This window comes from Antrostomus carolinensis, unplaced genomic scaffold (assembly GCF_000700745.2).
Source record: "Antrostomus carolinensis isolate BGI_N321 unplaced genomic scaffold, ASM70074v2 scaffold1395, whole genome shotgun sequence".
Taxonomy (NCBI): domain Eukaryota; kingdom Metazoa; phylum Chordata; class Aves; order Caprimulgiformes; family Caprimulgidae; genus Antrostomus; species Antrostomus carolinensis.
Genome location: NW_010316917.1, coordinates 17437 through 36443, shown reverse-complemented (window position 1 = coordinate 36443; position 19007 = coordinate 17437). Strand labels below are relative to the sequence as shown.

At 40.3% G+C, this 19007-nt stretch overlaps 1 protein-coding gene across 1 annotated transcript in view; it reads left to right on the top strand.

The window, feature by feature from the left end:
* Positions 1-8436: 8436 nt before the first annotated feature.
* Positions 8437-19007, top strand: part of LOC114818599 (disheveled-associated activator of morphogenesis 2-like) — a gene marked incomplete at its 3' end in the record, with an annotated part of 23342 nt that continues 12771 nt past the window's right edge. Inside the window, exon 1 of the mRNA XM_029085062.1 lies at positions 8437-8604. Coding sequence (XP_028940895.1) covers positions 8437-8604 — 168 coding nt within the window. The remainder of the gene's footprint in view (positions 8605-19007) is intronic.

Sequence of the window (19007 nt, the reverse complement as noted above, 5' to 3'; positions counted from 1 at the left end):
AAAACATTTAAAAGCCCAAATGTCATCTGTGTGGGTTTTTCCCCAGTTATACCCATTTGCTGTAAAGACTGAGTTGCTTTTTCCAGTGAGAAAACTTCAGGAAAATTTTATCAATGGACATACTTGATTTACCTGTCACTAGTGAAGATAGCACTTGTACACCTACATCTGTGGCTAGTTTCCAATGGTTATAACCAAGGCATATTTCCAATCCAGTGGAGCTTTAATGTGCTGTAATGGCCCTGAACCCAGTGTTAGAATGGAAATCAATTTTTGTCTGCTGTGATGACATCGGACCACAGATGAAACATTCTTCTACTAATTGTCTGAATAAGAAAACAGCATTTCACATGGAAATGAGCTGCAGTTTGGGAAGATGTAATTGGACCTTTACCATTTGTTTGTTTTTCTTGGAGCACACTGGCAGTTCTTACAGATTATTTCTCTCTCAACAGAGGCACTCTAATGCCCTCAGCTGCTTATTTTGTCTGGAAAATTCAGGCACCCAGGATGACGATAACAACAGCAGCAACATTTTGACTCCCAAATCCCCTGGCAAAATAGTTACATCATGTCTGGAAATAATTGGGCAATGACAGAATGGAAAAATTACAATGACTCAAACAAGACAGGGACACTCTTAGTAATGGGGTTTTGTGTATTCATTCTTCTGAAGGTGGCAGTTCTTAGTGCTACTGGGAAACTCTAGATTGACATCCCTTGTAACTAAACTCAGTCTTCCCAACAGAAATATTGCAGAGATTTCAAGTCCCTAGCCCAAGCTTTAGTACTAATCTGCCCTACCAGTATTCCTGGTCTTTTGGTGTAGAGGGTTGAGTGGGACAGCTTGTTCTCCAGATAACTCTATCCTTGGCTTCTTTCTTGAGGTGATCAAAGACTTGGCTCTGGAGTGTGGATGTCTCATCCTTGGGAGCTGATCTGATGGATAGAACTCACAGACATTACTGCTTAGGGACAGCTTCAAGCCAATGACATTAAAGGCATTTTGTGCCATAAGACCTGTAAAAGACATGGGACTTCATCTTCGTATAGAGGAAAACAGTCTTCTGCACTGGAACTGAAGGAGCAATGTACTGATTCTGGTTGTCAATGTGTATGTCTCTTTGACTGATGTCATCATGATCTATTTAATTTTCAGTCTATGAATTCTTCTATTGAATAAAGGCTTCATCTCACACTCCAGCTTCCATGTCGCTCTCTCCTGTGACATTGCATGACAGAGTTGTACCCACCACCAAAATAAAGTAAAGAAAGTTAAGAGGCTAACATGGACTCTGCTGTCTAGATCCATAGCTTACAGAAAATTCTGTTCAGACCCACTCTGTTGGGTAGCACAGACATATCTTGTATTGTAGTCTCGTCCTGAATTCCTGGCCCAGAGATTACAGTATATTCTTGGCAAGCCCTTAAAATAATATTTTTAGCACCTGAATTCTTTCAAGAGTAAAATCTGGGAATTGTAGAGTGTTTGAACAGACTTACTGCTGGATGGTCTTATCCCCAGTTCTGATTGGTTCCTGGGGTGGCATCTGTGGGGTTTGTGGGATTCTTTCCCTGTGTTTGCTTTTATGTAGCATATTTCCCACAGGCTCTTACAATCACAGCAATTTGAAGAACAATGACATAGCAAACCAACCCATCTAGTGAAACTAATGCTGTGGTAGGGGAAATATTGCATAAATTCCATTATTTCATAAAGCATAAATGTATCCACACTGGATTTGTGGACACTGCTAAATGCTACCTCTATAGCAGCATCATTACTAGGGGGTGAACCATCATGTTCTGGCTAGATTCCAGCTGGGTGATTACTTTTTGCTGACCTACTGTTGTTATTACTATTTGTATAGCACCATAAGTCTACTTGGCACTGTGCAATAACTGATTTAAGCAGGTAACTAAGACCGTACACTGGAGAACCTACAACTTTGGTGCCACAGCTGGGACAATGCAGTACAACACAACAAAGAAACCTCTGTATTGGTGGAGTGTAATACAACAAAAATAAAACATACACAAAGTATGGTGCAGGCTTTACACCTTGTGTCATGCAGTAGGTGTTTCTTCAGATTTTTTTTTTTCTTTTTACTGTCTGCTTAAAAAAAAAAAAAAAAAAGAAAAAAAAAAGGAGTTTTGCAGTTTGAGGCATAGGAAGTGGCTACTAGAAGCCATTCCAAGTCTAAGGGTTGTCATGAAGGATAGTGAGGGTATTGCAATGGAACAGTGAAAAAAAAGTAGAATAAAACCAAAGCTGACAGAAAAGAAGGAAAGGGAAAACTAAGGCTAGAAATGGAAAACATCATTCTTCCCTGCTTGAAGGAAAAGTTTTTTGGTTTTGTTTGGGTTTTTTTATATATATATAGAATCATAGAATTGTTAGGATTGGAAGGGACCTTAAAGATCATCTAGTTCCAATCCCCCTGCCATCAGCAGGGACACCTTCCACTAGATCAGGTTGCTCAAAGCCTCATCCAACCTGGCCTTAAACACTTCCAGGGAGGGGGCATCCACAACTTCCTTGGGCAACCTATGTAGAAGGCAGAAGGGGTAATCTTTAGTGATGTATATGAATAGAACAAGTGTGGTTCATCGTGAGGAAGACAGGAAAATTAATCTTGGTAACAGTGCAGACTTTCTGATTGAGAAGGAAGTGGAGGGCGCTGATGATACTCAAACTGCGGTGCTGCAACACTAGAAAAATTGAAATAACAGGGAGGGGGCAAGGAAAGAAAGATGGGACTCCAGACTACTGCATTCAAAACAAGAAAGGTTGGTTATATTTAGAGGGCATGCAATCCCATTTGATCTACCACCATGTTGGTTTGAATTGTTGTCAAGCTTGCCTGAGTGTGGAATGGATAAATTAGGACGGGAACCTCTGCACTAAGCAAAACATATTCCTGCCTCCAAAGCTGCTGTTTAGTAGGACATCTCTGCCTCCCCTATTTAGTCTAATGTCTTGTATGCTTAGACACTGAGGAGATGAAGGACATATGTATTCTGGATAAACACTTAAGTTGTGAATTATACTTGTTTTGTTTGCAGTTTAAGTTGCGGTGGTCACATCGCCATTCAGAAATGTTTAAGATGTGTAGATTTACTTGCATCTAAAGGAGATACAAGATTATAGTATATTATAGTTAAGACTTAGCTTTTGACATCTAGGAGGACAGATTAGTTTTGACCCTGTAAATTTTTGTGTGGATTCAGAGTTATAGTAAACTAATACATTTTGGAAAACAACTTCTTGGTAGGTAAAAGAATGAATGGATTTTTCAGTCAGTTTAGTCGGGTATAGAAAATTATTAATCTGTATTTGATTAAAAGATGGAAAAAATGTGTAAAGAAATAACAAATTATTACTAGCCAGATTTATTATACTAACTGTTAACTGCTTTGTTGCTCTCTTCACTTTGTATTTTGAATATTGATTTGACTGTTCTTTTAAAATTAATTTTCTATTAATGCAATTTAGTTAGATAAATGGATTGGGAAAAACATGAGGAACATAACCTGCTGGTATCCTTCTTTCTCTTCTATTTGGTTCTTTGGTTTTTGATTTTCTTTGGGTTTTGCAGGGGTTTTTTTTCCCTTTGTTCTCAGATGAAGACAGGGAAAGTGTTGCAAATTAATCTTTCAAAAGGGAAAGGCCTCTTACAGTTCTTCAGCTTTTTTTTGTGGTGATAAGCTGGTATCAGGTGAGAGGTATTGGATTTGTGGGCATTAACAGACTAACATTAGTGGTCATTAGTCATCCAGCACATCCTGAGCATCCTTAAAGTATTAAAAATAAATTAAGTAGGTTCATGAATATATTTACACCTGATAGTCTTCAAATAGCCCTTGCCTTTTCTCTTATCTCAGAATGTATCTCCTAGGCAAATAAATAAAAATTAAACTTAAATAAAGTATTAATAATATGTGATGCTATGTATACAGCAACAGACAATCTTTAGGTCTGTGGAATGCTTTGAAACTCTCAACCATGTCAGTGCTGATGGGATGGTGTGTAAAACAGACTGGAGCTGAGTGCCTAGGCTGGCTTGCAAAGAGGTTTAAGTTGGATTTGAGGGTAGAGGGTGAGTTGACTTTTGTTCCAAACCAGTCCAAATTCAAGTTCCTTTCTACTTCTGTGATAATACATCAAATTTTAATGTTTTATCCTGCCATAGAGAAAGATACAGATTTACAGAGAAATGAGAGTCATTTAGTTTTCCTTGCCTGTTAGCATAAACCGGTGTGGACAGTGACTCTGCATCCTGCATTTAGAGCCATGCTTCCCACTCAGGTGAGAGCTGTGGCTACATCCACTGACATTGTGTGTCTCTTGGTGATCAGTGGAGATTCAGCTCTGGAAGTGAGCACATCAGTGTTTTCCATTAATGCTTCCTTATGTTGCAAACTGGTCTTTCAGGACTGTGTATGTTTAGTTAACCCAGAGAGTTCTCTCCCTTTATTCTGTGTTTCCAAAGGTTAAGATACAATTGTAATTTTCTCTGTTTTAGTTATAGTTGTGCTCTGGCTGTTCACTGTGCTGGAGGACAGGACAGTGAGGTAAAAACTACAATAATCAGCTCTTGCATAGGAGAGCTGCTGGCATAGCAGTTGTTTCGGGTGTCTTACTGTTTGTGGAATGTTACTTATTTAGTATATGTTTGCATGAAAATTATAATTTCTGAGATGAGAATGAAGAAAAGAGTGACCCTAAATTTAGAACCTGCAATTGAAAGAGGATCCTCATGTGCAGTTAGCACGGATCCCATCCCATGTGACTAAACCTTCTGATAAGACTTGGAAAAATTGCATTAGCTTAATTATGTTTGGTCACTGGGACAAATCATTTAGAAATGAACACGTACGTGCTGTCAGAGGAAGGGGACGTTGTTATAATTAGACCTTGGGCAAAGTTCCAGACTCTGACTCCTGACCTGAGCTGAACCACAGATGGGGCTGGGAAGCAGGAGGGGAATCGCTGTGAAGAGCGGGTGTGTGGTTAGCTGTTGAAATGACAGCAACTTGTTTGTGTTGTGCAAAAGGGTATAACAGTACAACTGAGAAGAGCTGTGGGAGGGAGTTATGTGTAATAGTGGAATTCTCTTCAGAGAGAGATTTCCTATTGATTCTCACTGGAGGTATATATAGAAATAGATAATTACATATTTCATTTTTACAATCACTTGTAAGAAGTTTAAAGGCAATAGAATTTTTATTAGAATAAAAACCCCACCTTTTATTATTTTCATAAATTTTTATGACAGCTTTGTTATCAATTGCCACTCAGAAAAGTGAAAGATGTTTTTTTTTTCTTAATTTACTTTGTTGCCTCCCTCCCCCCCAACCCCATCCTTTGGAAGCACATTTTCTCCAGATTTTTTTCTTGACAAAGAAAAAGCAAAAGAGAGAGAAAGAAAATGAAAAGGTTATTAATTTAGAGGCAATTATAAAATGTTTATTTTATTTCAAACTATATCCACTAACAGAAATCAAGGAGTTGTAATTTGTTCTTAAATAGCATAAATGGTGCAACTTAAGTAAATGCCCCTCATCATCCTGTGATTGGCAGATTTAATCTTTAGAAAGACAGTACTCGCTCTTAGAAGTATAATTCATTCATTCAGTGATTCAATTCTAAAATACCTGTGCTGAATTCCTCTCTAGAAGTCCTCAATTGTTCGTATTTTAAAAGCATCTAGACACCTCACCTATCTACAGTTACAGCCCTGTAGCAATACAAAAGTGCCATTTTACCCTGCTGTGTCAGTATGAATTTCTTGCATGCTGCTTATAGATGGGCCTGGAAAATGCCAGTGTTAAGAGTATGAGTTGTGCAATGGAATGACGCTTTTTGAAAGTGAGGCAATACAAGGTTACTGTTCACGTGAGCTCTGGATGCTTTTGCAGAGTAGTAAAAGCTGAGTAGCTTTGCCAAGTTTCTCAAATATGGATCCCAAGGAACAGATGCCGATTTTGTGAAAATGCCACAGGAACAATCACTAGCTCATGCATTTTTCAGCATTATGGGTGAGGAAGGCCTGGAGACTGACTCTTCACCTCTTGGGTGAAGCTGCTTAAGATGAAAGCTGCGTTATAAAATGTCAGTAGAGCATAATGTTTGGTGCCCTGACCAGGGCTGTACTTACTCTATAGAAAATGTTGACCTTCATATCCATTCATGTAGTACTCATTTCCTGGTAAGTTACCTCTTTTGGAGGACTGCTTGTCAAAGCCTTGACCTGAGCTCATAAAGGAAGATGTTATGGTTCTATCACTTCAATATTTCAACCAATTTTTCCAAGAAGTATTCATTGTTCATGCCCCAGATACTGTTGGTCCTTCGATGGTTGATGAGGGAACCTCTAGACAGTGGGCCAAAACTTGGTTACAACTGAATTGCTGTAAATGTAATTATATTGTATGAAAATCAGGTTTGGCTCATTGATTTGTGTTCCTTCCAAAACAAAGTTTTGTCAAATTAGTGGGTTCTAGTGTCACCCATGACCAGATTGCCATAAAGGATATTGCACTCGGAGTAGTCCCTGAGAGGGTGGTCTGTGATAGACAAGCTCAACTTCTTCTGAGGCTGTCTTGTGAAATCTTTTAAGAACTGAATCTCTTAAGTCTCCGCCACTGAGAGGAAACAGAAGTTGTTGTGCACATCATTGTGCTGGATTTGAGGGCATTTTGGTTTTGCTGACCAAAACAGTGGTCAGAGACCTGTACCAGGGTTAAGTTAGTCTTTGGCATACCCTAGTGAGAATCCAAATGTGCTTTTGAAACCAACATTACCCTGCCCTAGTGAGTCCTGCTGAGACATACCACGTCTTGCAGAGTTGGTATGGAGAGCAAAGAATAGTGGGCATGCCTGAAGACAGTGCCTGGTACCAGCTCAGTTTCAGCTGCATGAGAGTTTCAGCTGATGCCCCTCCAGTGCATAAGAAGAGGTGTTAGATAAATTAATCCCAGCGCAAAGTAGGGCAAATGATTCCTGCGAAGCACATAGTGCCACAAGGGTGGAGGTTTGGGTTAGGGTTAGTCGCTTAGTTTTTTCTTAAGCAAGCGTATTGATTTCTATGCAAAAAGTCCCTGGAGAACTTCTGGCTGTGTGCAGTAAGTCTCACTATGCAACTACTGTCCTAAAGGTGCTTTGCCTAGCACAACTGCTTAGTCCTTATGAGAGCTTAAAGCAGCCTTGTTCTAGCAAGCAAAGAGACCAAAGCATTGTGGGGCAGGTTAGGTCACCAGCTGCTCTGATGCCAAAGCTCAGCTGTGTTGCTGCTGATACAGCATCCAGCATCCTGCAGTTCAGTTCACCTGCCACCTCCCTCCCTGCTCCCTTGCTCCATGCCCAGGGAGCTGGGCTTCACAACAGGCTTTAATTATCTACTCTCTAAGGATGTGGCTTATTCTGCAGATTAAGTGAAAAAGTGAAGTCCTTAAAATATATAACACAAATAAGCCCCTGAGCTGTCAAACAACAAGTCCCTTAAAAGGGCAAAATATGCGGCTCTCCGTGGACTGCACAGATCCCTCCTTTCAAACTGCTGGCAGGAGACTTCCTGTTTGGATGGGCTGCTCACAAACGGTGTTGTGTGGTGAAATCAGTCACTTCCCAGCCCTTCCTTCAGGCCTCTTTTTGCCTCCCTTTACGCTCCTATACCAAAGCCCCTCAAGCCTGGGTCCTGTCAAGATGGGATCTGGCAGCTAAAACGTAAATCTGAAAGCATGCATTAGCACTGTGCAGTTTCTCCCCTGGATACATAAAGCAGCCCAAACTAGTTACATGTGTTTGAAAACGTGATAGACAAAATGGTCCTACTGTGATAGTCCTGGCCATAAAGAGATAATTGAGTGGTTGCTGATCTGGCTCCAGAGGGGTGGAAAACTGATTTCTGCTTCATTGTTTCATTGTTTGTTTTATTTTGACCAAATGGGATACCTTTGGAGGATCTTCCATTTATTCTGGCTAATTTCTTCAGGATATACTTTCTGCTTCTGAAACTTTGGTTCCTTTACTGTAGTAGTGAGAGAAAAGCCAGTACTGGCATTCAGTGGTAGCATTCAACCTTGGCTACTGAGTATTATTGATAAATCTACCTGCTAGGAAATCCCACACTGAGTTCGTAAAAACTTTTGAGAAACTTAAGGAGAACTGATTCTACACTGCCATACAAAAACATGTTAATACCATATTAACATACAAAAATATGTTAATGCCAGTACCTTGGAGTGTTTATTTCACTCTTTTGTGTCTCAGATCCTTCTATCCTCTTCCAGCTCCTACACCAGTGATAGCCATTGTAACTGCAGAGAACTGCACAGATCCAACAGTCTTGTTTATCATTTAACGCCTATTGTTTTTGTTTGTTTTTTCTTCCTGCAGAACATGATCAGAAGATAGCATCATACACCATGATCATGGCACCCCGGAAGAGGAATCGTCATGCGTTGGGGTTTCTTTGTTGTTTTGGGGGTAGCGACCTCCCCGAAATCAACCTCAAGGACAATAACCCCCTCCAGTTCCTTGAATTTTCTGTCCCAATCCCACCAGCAGATGAGCTCAATGCCAGATTCTCTGAACTTGTGGTAAGTTTCTGCTGGCAGATTGATATATTTTAGGGGGTGGATGAACTCCTTCCTTCAAAGGAGGAGTAAAGAAACTTAAGGAACTTATTAGGGATAGGGAAACTTCTATTGAAGTTTTTTTCAGTTTTGTTTTTGTTTGTTTGTTTATTCTTTTATGACCAATTCCTTGGTAGGAGAAAGACAGCAAATGACAGGACAGATGACAGTGGCACTGGGTATAAGTACAACAAAATGCTTAAATATGCTGATTTATTCTCACAGCACTATGTGATTCTCCAGGTGTAGGATTGGGCATATTAGAAGGAACCTCGTTCGTAAGTTCTCTAGGGAGTGAATCCCTGACAGTCAATTTCTTGTTATCAACCTTGGGGTAAAATCTGCTGTATAATATAGTACAGTGGAAAATCTTAGGGTTTACGGGTCTATAAAAAAAGGACTATGCTGTTCTGTTAATCAGTAACATACTGCTGGTGGGATATAAAAATAAGGTAACCATGCTAATTAGATTTCATCTGCCAGCAGCCTTTGAACCATGAAATGGTGCTGTTGCAGCAACCATTATGCAGACATAAACAGGAAGGGAAGCAGTTGTTTCAGATGAACTTTGTCATTTGCTTTTGTGGTAAATGTGGATTCCAGGAGCAGGCAGTTGCTATTCATGCCTGGCACCAAATGACTTTGCTGTCTTTGCCCTCTGGTTCAGCACGTGTGCAAAACACAGACAGAGGTCGTAGGGCTGTGCTGGTTTGCAGACTGCATCATAAAGGTGATGCCCATTTGATACAGTTGATTAGCTGTCTCATTACCACTTTGAGGACGGAGGTTATGTAAAGTGAGTTATCTGTAAGTGTATATGTGCCTGAGTGGTGCTACTGAGATGAGGAATAGAACAGAAAATATTTGATCTTAGAATTAGAGGAATTTGCCAGTAATCTTCCTATGTTACACTTACAACGTTAGCCGAGTAAGTTCTTGTCCATTACCATGTTTTCAAAGTGCTATAGCAATGAAAATAACCATATAATTTGGGTATGCCAGTGAAGGTTAACGTATGGGCAACTATAGTATGTGATGCCAAACTTAGGGATGGCTATAGTTTGTCAGATCAGTGGTCTGACAACCTCACCCAAGCTCCTATTTCAAGATGGGGTCCAAAGCAGATGCCTAGGGAAGAATATAAGATGTGGCCATAGGATGGTCTTTCCTGGAATAATGTCCAACCCTCTAACAATTTTCAGCTCAAGGACTTCCTCAACCAAAATTGCTTTCTGTGCATATAGTAAGTTGGTATGGATTTCTTTTCCATTAACTGTTTCTAGCTTCCCTAGCACCCATGACAATTTTTTATCATTTGCAGTATTCTGTGGTAGGGATGTGGGAAGGAGTCAATAGGATTTGCAGCTGTTTCAGGAAGAATAGGATGTGCAGCAGAAGAGAGTCTACTTGCTTCTGACTAAGTAGCAGATGAAGAATCTTCTTTTATGGAGATACCTGACAAAATCCTGGTCTGTATTTGAATCGGTTTGCTTTTTATGTGAAGACTACTTGAATTTCTCTTGGAAAGAGCAGCTGACTGTGGAGAATTCTTCTTGGTGACAGATATCTCTCATGAGTAAGAGTGATCTGCTCTGCTGTCATTTTATTTCCGGATACTGCTTAAGTATTGTTTTTTACATGCAAAGCTTTAACTGCTGTATCAAAGTTCACCTTTCTCCACTACCAAGATCCATTGAAGCATTCAATCCAGCCTTCCTGAAGACATCACCAGCAGATGTGCTTTGCTCCTGAACTTGGCTTGCAAAAACTTGAACTTGTTTACCTTTGGATCAAGTGAAAGACCTGTTTTAGTTGCTGCTGGGCTTTTGCTTACTTGAGAGGGTGTCAGATTCTGTGAGGAGTCTGAGAGTTTGTGGTGGTATTAAGGGTGCTTTTAGCTTTTTTTTTTTTTTTTTTAATGCATGGCAAATACCGGTGTCCCATGTGCTTGTGGCAAAACAGCTCACGGTTGCCTTATGGAAGTCTGTTAAACAGTATGATTTATAATGTTTTTGGTGCAAAACTTAGTGACAAGTATACATGATGATCTGTAAAAATTTTTGGCCCCAGAAGTTTGTGAGTTGTTGGTCTATGCCATAACTTATTAAATGTGCTGACAGCCTGTAACTGGCATATGCATTTCAAACATATGAAGCCACTGAAATGAAAATAGATCATATTCATGTTCTTATATTTAATGATAGTACCCTAGCCATCATTACATGAGAAGTGAGCTGGGAGAGAAAAGTGCTATTTTTCAGAAGGCTAATGGTGTATATCACACTTTTTTATAAAGTACTCAGATAGGATGGTGATGCATGTTCATAGGAGTTCCCGGGTGGACAGATAACATGAAAGCAGTAAGGGCTTTATGAGTGGGAAAACCTAGGCTTGAAACTGGGTTGGCAGAATGCAGAATTTGCCTAGAAGGGTTAGTTTGTCCACAGGTCCATATTAATGCATGTTCTACAAGACACTAAAATAAAAAGGCTACATCTCTATTGACATCTCAGATGAGATTTTAATTGGATTAGAAAGGTTCAGTCTATAAATGCACCAGTGTAAATCAGCGACCTGGAAGTGCCTGAGAGGGCTCTGTGCTGTGTACTAGCCTCCCTGCTGCTTATCTGTTAGGGTCTAGTCTGGGTGCACTTGTACTATATAAAAAACAGATTTGAGTGTAAAGCCTTTTGACCCAAATCCCCATGTGAAATGATGCCACCAATATCATCTGAGATCTGTATTGCAGCCCAGGCGATATAGACTCATCTTGCCATCTGCTCTGCAAAGGGTATAGTGAAACACTGGTGTGCTTCGATGAATTTTTAAAAGCCTTATTTTTCTCCTTGTTGCAGTTAAAATCTGGGGCATTTTCCCACATAAGAGTTAATGACAAGAAGAGATAAGCCTAGCTGTGCTGGAAAAGCTGCCCTTGTGATGAATTTTACAGTCCAGTAAATATTCAGTATGTTTCTACCTGTCTTTCTGAGGAAAATTGACATTTTGAAGGGTAGAAACATGTCTTTTCTTGTTCTTGTGGTCATTAAATTAATATAATGAAAAATGAATTTGAAGATGTCAATTTTGCAAGAGGAGAAATTAGGAATGTGTTGGGATCCTTTATTTGTGATGGAGCCACAAGACCCTTCCAGAGCTTGCAAACTTGTTCACATAGACTCCAGGCTGAGGCAAGTATACATGTATGGGCTCCCCCATTTGGAGGATGCACCCAGACCAACCAGCTGAGTAACAGCAGCTGCCTAACTGGACTCTGACCAAGGCAGTTGTTGTCAAATGACAAGTTGATGCTGATTTCAGCTGAAATGTCTGCTCTTAGTGCTGCTCAACCAAAAAAAAAAAAAAAAACCCCAAAACAAACCAAAACCCCAAAAAACAAAAAACAAAACAGTTCTAGGATGGATCCCAGGCATTTGTGTTACTTGAAGCTGGATGATGTGTTTAGGACTTATCTCCTTGACTAGAAAATTAAAGCAGAAGGGGTTACTCCTGATGTGGGCCGAATTCAATCTTGATTTGTTTCATCGGGAGCATGTGCAGAAAGTAGGTCCGAATGAAGACTATAGCTCAGGGTGATGGGGTCTGGTTTGTTTGGGCTGAGACAGGAGAAGATGTACTAGAATCATAGAATCATAGAATCATAGAATCATAGAATAGATTGGGTTGGAAAAGACCTCCAAGATCATCAAGTCCAACCCCTGATCCAACTCCAATTACTATATCATGGCACTAAGGGCCACGTAGCTCTCAAGCTGTCTGCTGGCAGTGATTGCCTTGAGGCTAATGCAGTGGTAACAGAGTCTAAATACACGAGACAGAAAGCAAACAAAAATATTTGTGACCGCAAGCTTTGTCCCTCAAAAGGCCACTTCTGTGCACACAATTGAAAGAGGGCAGAACAGCTGGCTTTAGCATCTCTCCTTCAATGAACAGAAAAGGAAGAGAAGCTCTAGAGAGTAGGTGTGTGGAGTGGTCCTGTACCTCGTAAATTGTAAAACTGGCCCTACCTGATCATGAACACTGTTCTAGCCAGCATCACTTCTGCTTTTTTCCTCAGTCTCTCTTCTCAGCTGGCACTGTGTATACTGCCATGTAGTAAAGTGTTGCTGCAGTTGGTGGTCTATTGGTGGGCGCCAAGCTCGTTTTGTGCCTGCTGGCAAAAATGGCTGTGCTAAGCACATGTGTTTTTGCTTGTACAGATTTATTGACTGAACAGGAACTGCAGAAGAATCTGGAAGAACTATTGCAAGGCAAGGGGAAATATTTTTTTTCATTAAACAGCTTCTCCATGTCCTTGTTGATATTTGTTAGCAGTGGTGTATTCTTGTCACAGTGGATTATGATTCCTTTTGCTCAGTATTAGAGTCCTGGACTATTCTTCTTGGTTAAGGGTGGTGTGCTGCTTGACACTAAAGATTTTGCCATCTAGGTCTCTCTTAACACCAGGAACCTGATCCCAGATGTGAAGACAGACAATGCCAGAAAGGGTAATTTAAATGCTGGCAATTCAGGGAAAGCAGAAAAATGTAAAGAATGCTAGCACAGAGGAAAGAACAGTGTAAAGAGCTTATGCTTTTGTTGATTTTCTTCTTGTTTCTTTTGTTAGTGGCTCTGTTGAGAGGGTCATAGTATTTGAGAAGGTGGACATCAAGATTGTCTATTTTAGATTAGAAGGTCCGTGAGGAAGAAGTGGAGTTGTCTTTTGAGTTGCCATTTCCAAAGTTGATCGTATTATTACAGCCTCCGAGCTTGAATGTTAATATCCTTGTCTGAGTTACTTGCACCACTTCAGATTCTTGCACTGGGAAAGATCTGAGAAATGCTTACTGTTATCCCCTCTTAGACTTGTCTGTCTTTGAAGCATTCTGGTATTTAGCTCAGGTGGGACATTGACTGGATTCTCCTGTCATGGTTTGTTTCTTGTATGGTGCATTTGATCCTGTTTCTTTTTTTAGTTTGGTTGGTTGTTGTTTTTTTTTCTTTTCCTTCTTTTTCCTCAGAGTTTCTAAACAAGGGGTTTTGTTGACTTTATAGATTCACAAAAGCTTTTTATCCATCTTACTGTTTACTGTCATCCCACGCTTTTCCAGAAGAAAATTTTAGACCTTGTGCCTATTAATTTACATTGTTTACAGTTGAGGAGCAACATAAATACTCATGAACTCTCTGTATTTGAAAACTTCAGAATTATCCAGCACCTCTTTTGGCCTGCCTTTGTGCTTCTTCTTGTCCATTGAAATGACAGCTCTATATGAAGTCCCATCATTCTTTAGTTGTCAAAAGAGGTAGGTTGCTGCTTGGGTGATGCAGCATGCACCCTTCTCTCTCCTCTCTCTGAAGAGATATAGTTTTCTGACCCTGCTGTGAAACCCCAGCTTTTGTTGTAGAGAAGATGACATGGAACTGCTATGTGCTCTTGAACAATGAGGATACTGGAAATCTAAAACATATTTTCCCTTGTAGTATTTCCTGAATGCAATGAAACGAAGGTGGAACCAAGTGCTGACTAATCAAGGGCTCTGTCCTTCCCTCAGGATCAAGGAACTTCAGTGGATTCAGCTCATGCTGGGAACTGTGATTGAAACCTTAACCTTGTTTTCTGTCTGCAGCGCTCTGTAACATCAACCAGAAGAACCAGGAAATATGTCCCTTCCTCACATAACCCTAAATTCAACTCAGTTTCTCACCTTGTCACCTCTGATCCCATAATATTTAGTAATGGTTTTGGTTGCATCACTGTTGGCTCAATTTCTGAATTAAAGATGAGCTAGTCCAGGAATCTAGCTGGAAGGAGCAGCAGTGACTATGAGAGTCAAAAGAAGAGAGAAAATGAGGATCATGATAATTCCTTCACCTTCAGTCTCTTGGAATGTGGCAGGAGAGTCCAAGCAGCAGAGGTAGCAACTTGGTAACCTCTGAATACTCTGCTAATTTCTGTAACTGTGACTAGAACTTTTAATACCTTGTGCCACCTGAGGAAAAAGGAAATCTAAAGCAAGATACCTGTTGCTTACTGTACCTTTTGCTCTTGCCTTTTTCCTCTGTCCTTTTCTACCATATGAGTCTCACTTGATTTTTCTTCCCATTTAGCTAATCCCTTCTGAAGTAAATCACTGTCTTCATCTTGTCCTGAAACAGAACTATGGAATTAGTGTGATATTTGCTGCTGTCATATATTTTGTTATGCTTTCTTGCTTTCTCAACCTTCCAGGCTAGTAGTTGCCAGCACTTTAGTGCCAGAATGCTGAAGAATGTGAAAGCAGTTGGTGCTTTTAGCTCATGCTAAGCACATGAGCCAGGCATCACACTACTGGTATCTTTTCTACTCCTCTCGAGACAGAGACAAAGGACAAGTGTGGTCACAGGGGACACATTTCTAATAGCATCAGATGAAGTGATCTACAAGAGAAGGTTTAGGAAAACTCTGCTCTTCGCTTACTCTGTGACATTTGTCCACATCTGTTTCTTCTCTGCCTTCACAGAGAATAAAATTCAGTGATTATAGTCTCTCCTCCCAGAGGAGAGAAAGTTGAGGGGAAAAGAAAGAAAAAGGTGCTTTATGTTAAAAGAGATTAAGGTACAACATGGAAGTATCTGAGAATGAATTTATTTATTTTGACAGAGGAAGCAAAACAATTTCTGAGCAAGGCATTACTTTGGCACACACTGGATAACACACCTTCATCAAAAGCCACATGGAGATGAGATCCAAACCTAAATAACTGTAGTAGCAGTTCCCACTGCAGCTGTCTTGGAAGTAGCAAGTTTCCTTCATGCTTAGTTCTCCCTTGTAGGCCATTTAATGTAATGGATACAACATAAACCTCAGATGAAAACTAGGCTTCACCACATTGAATAAGTACTCCCATATATCACCAGTCCCACTCAAGCTTGCCAAGTCCTAGCTGTGGCAGTGCTCTTTGGCTCTCCAACCTGCAAGAGAATTTATAGGGTAAAAAGTAAAAGAAATGCCTCCATTGTGGGCTTTCATGTGAGTATAGACTGCCTTAAGCATTAGTCTATGTATGTAGGTACAAGAGGGCATCAGCTGTGTTCCTTTGTGTTTGTTGATGAGCCTGGAGAACAAAGTTCTCTATTTCTCCCTCAGCTCCCTTGTCATACTTCTGGGGACCAGATATGCAGATTTACCATTTCTGTCTCTTGGCTCCCAGTGTGGAGCACCACCTTCCCAGAAAAGTATCCTTCATGTCTGAAGCTTATTTATTTTTTTGTTTCCTGAAAGTTTGTGGCTTAGAAAGACATGCATTTTAGGTCCTCACTTCAAACCCCAAACATGTCATGTATATTAATAACAGTATTTAATCACATTTAAATTCAGGCATGTTGCCAAGATTTGAGTATTTCAGTTTCAAATTATCAGTCTATTGAGTCATTCTATCCTCTTCCTAGATTCTTCTTAATACAGGGATTTAATTTCTGTGTCACTTGCCTTGCATGTAAATCATAGTTTGATTTACACCTCTGACAGACCTGCAGCTTTGAATTGTTGATCAATGCAAATTTCTCCACAACCATAACTTAAAAGTGCCTCTCTGCTGTTCTGTCCATAAGAGGAAGTTCTTTTATTCCCTGTGCCCATCCCCTCTGTGCTTTTCTGTAATGAATTATTATACCTAATCAGTCAGGAAGGTTGTGTAGTGCCAAATGCAATCAAGATCTGGAGAAGTCCCTCATTTTTATTTATATATGATGAGCTCCGACTCCAGCAAACTGGGAGGCTTTGCTGGCCTTGGCTCAGTGGAGACTCCCCACCCCAATTATTACTTCCTTTCTTGCATTTAATGGAGGCTGTAAGAAAATACTATGAGACTAAGCTGGGTTTTTCATCACCAGAGGCACATATCCAGGAAGAAGGCTTAGCATCACCATCTGAGTAGAAGACACAAGGCAGAAAAAAGCAAAGCTTTGAGGCAGCAGATTGCTTTCCTTGCTGATGGGGGCCAGGCCACAAAAACTCTCTTTTCTCTTGGGTTAGTTTATAGTTGTCAGATCAACATTTTTCATGCACTCAGATGCACTTGTCTTCTATTACGATAATGGCAAAAGTACTGAGTGGTTTAAGATTTCTGAAGCAATTAGGGGGCTGAGGCTTGGGAGGCAAAAGCTCTCCATGGTATCATAGTCTGTCTAGTTATGCACAGATGTTCCTTTATGTCCAGCACATTTCTTCACTCCAAGATTGTACATATCCGAGATACCTTTTTTCTTTTTCTTCCTGGTCTTCAGAGAGAGATTTTTCATACTGTCCAGTCTGCTTTACACATGTCCCATGTGCAATACATGTGTACAAGTCCCTGATTGTAATGCACATATCTCTACAAGCAGCTTTCTGTAGTTACTGAATTTCCAATACATCAGAGGTATTACATTTTAGGCTTCGTGGCAGAGAAAGCTCCTTGCTTCAGAGAGACAGTCACCTCATATGGAGTCCTGTGACAGGGACAGGCTTGTGGCACTGAGTACAGCACCAGCACTTTCTCTCTCTAGGCTCCCTTCCAGTAGGTGCAGCTGGTTGGCAGCTCCCAGCTCCCAGACCAGCTGTGTAAGAAGCAGCAATCACTATTCTGCAAATGTGTGAGACCCAGATGCTGTGAGAGGAGCATGAGATGGGAGCCAGGTCTTACACTCTGTGTCTGAGCATCTGTAAGGTTGTGTAAACAAATGTAAATCCAAACCTGAGTTTATGTGCCAGATTTTGGCTGTGAAGAAGCTGGGTGTGTTACCAAAGTACCTGTGTAGTTATAAGGCTTCTGTGCAGGCATACACCGTTTTGTAAATCTTGTTGCTTTACTATAAAACTTAGGGACAGATCATTGTCTGATGTAAACCAGTTCAGTTCTACTGAAGACAGTAGTGGAGTTCTATCATTCTACTTTGCCTCAGATTTGGCCCGTGTGATGTGTTATGTGTCTGTGGGGACTGTTTACTTCTGAATATCCCAAGCAGAACATACTGACTGCATTTCTGAAAGGTGGAGAAGGTTGTGGTGATGGTGGGAGTACCTGAAGGGAATGTTTGAGTGTGTTCTGAGTATGATTTACTTAAGGTAGACATGAAACACCTGAGAAAGACCTACTTACTGGACTATGTATTTTTACCAGGATAATCCTGATGTTTCCTGACTGAGGAAATGCATGTAGTCCATCTAGGGCACAAGAGGAAAATTACCAGATTTTGGAAGAACAACAGATATGTAGCTTGGGATGCAAAAAGAGGGGAAAAACCAGATCCTGCTGCTAGAGAATGGATGTGCAAAGATGTCACTCTTGTGTCTTACCTCTACTGAACGCTTGGAAGCTGTCATGTTATCTTATCCCCTAAGCTATAGATAGGGTAGATGTGCTTGCTGGTCAGAAATCTTGTGTCCATATGTTTCTAATACCTTATCAGCTGATTTTATAACACTGTCTTGTTTTGGCATAGCTGCAATTTTTAGGCAGCATTATGTAAAAAGAAAAAAAAAAATAATGTAAAGCTCTACCGTGGCCTTTTTCCTTAGTAAGACATCATTAATATTTGAATGGTTTTTATGTTGCATTATGGCTATAATGGGGAGTCAGGAACTTTCTGGACTGAATCTGAAGGCTGCTGAAGAGATAAAACACTGAGATGATATTGATAGTAGGAGTAATAGTTGCTAGCTGGAAGGATCAAATTAATTTGTCTTTATTTCAACTTTCTGGGGCTTTTCCAGCTCCACTTAGATGGATGGATACAGAGTACACAGTTTCCTACCTTCCATCTAGAGTTGAACCAGCATTCTCATGTAGTTCCTGCCACTTTGATGCCTGCTGACTTAGAGTAACAGGTTCTGCCCTCTCCAGTAGAAAAAGGGCTAGAAGCAGCAGTACAGGGATGTTTGCTCCACCGCTTTGAAATGGCTTTTCTGAATATGATTCCTGCCCTTCTGCAGTTTCTATCCTTTCTTTGCTTCTCCTTATTAGTGTCTTACATTGTTCAGAGCTGTATTAAATTACTTACAAATCTATTAAGACCTTATTCCTCACCTTCTGGAGAGGATATTTGAATCTAGATTTGGTCTGCTGAGGAGAGGTGGGAGACTGTTATGAATCAATTCAGAAAGGTCATTTGGGATAATAAGGTGCCACCTGGAGGTGCATCTGGGAGAAATGGCAGAGGAAAGTGCTATCCCTACTGAGGTAGAGTGCAACTGGGGTTTAGGAGAAACTGTTAACAAAATAGGATAATTGAATGGAGAAGTAGATAGCAGTCATGAAGGATCATCAGTTTAATGTGTTGACTCAAGTTGACTGTATTTGTTCATCTAGTTGCAATTTATATCAGATATAATAATTGCTCAGATAGTG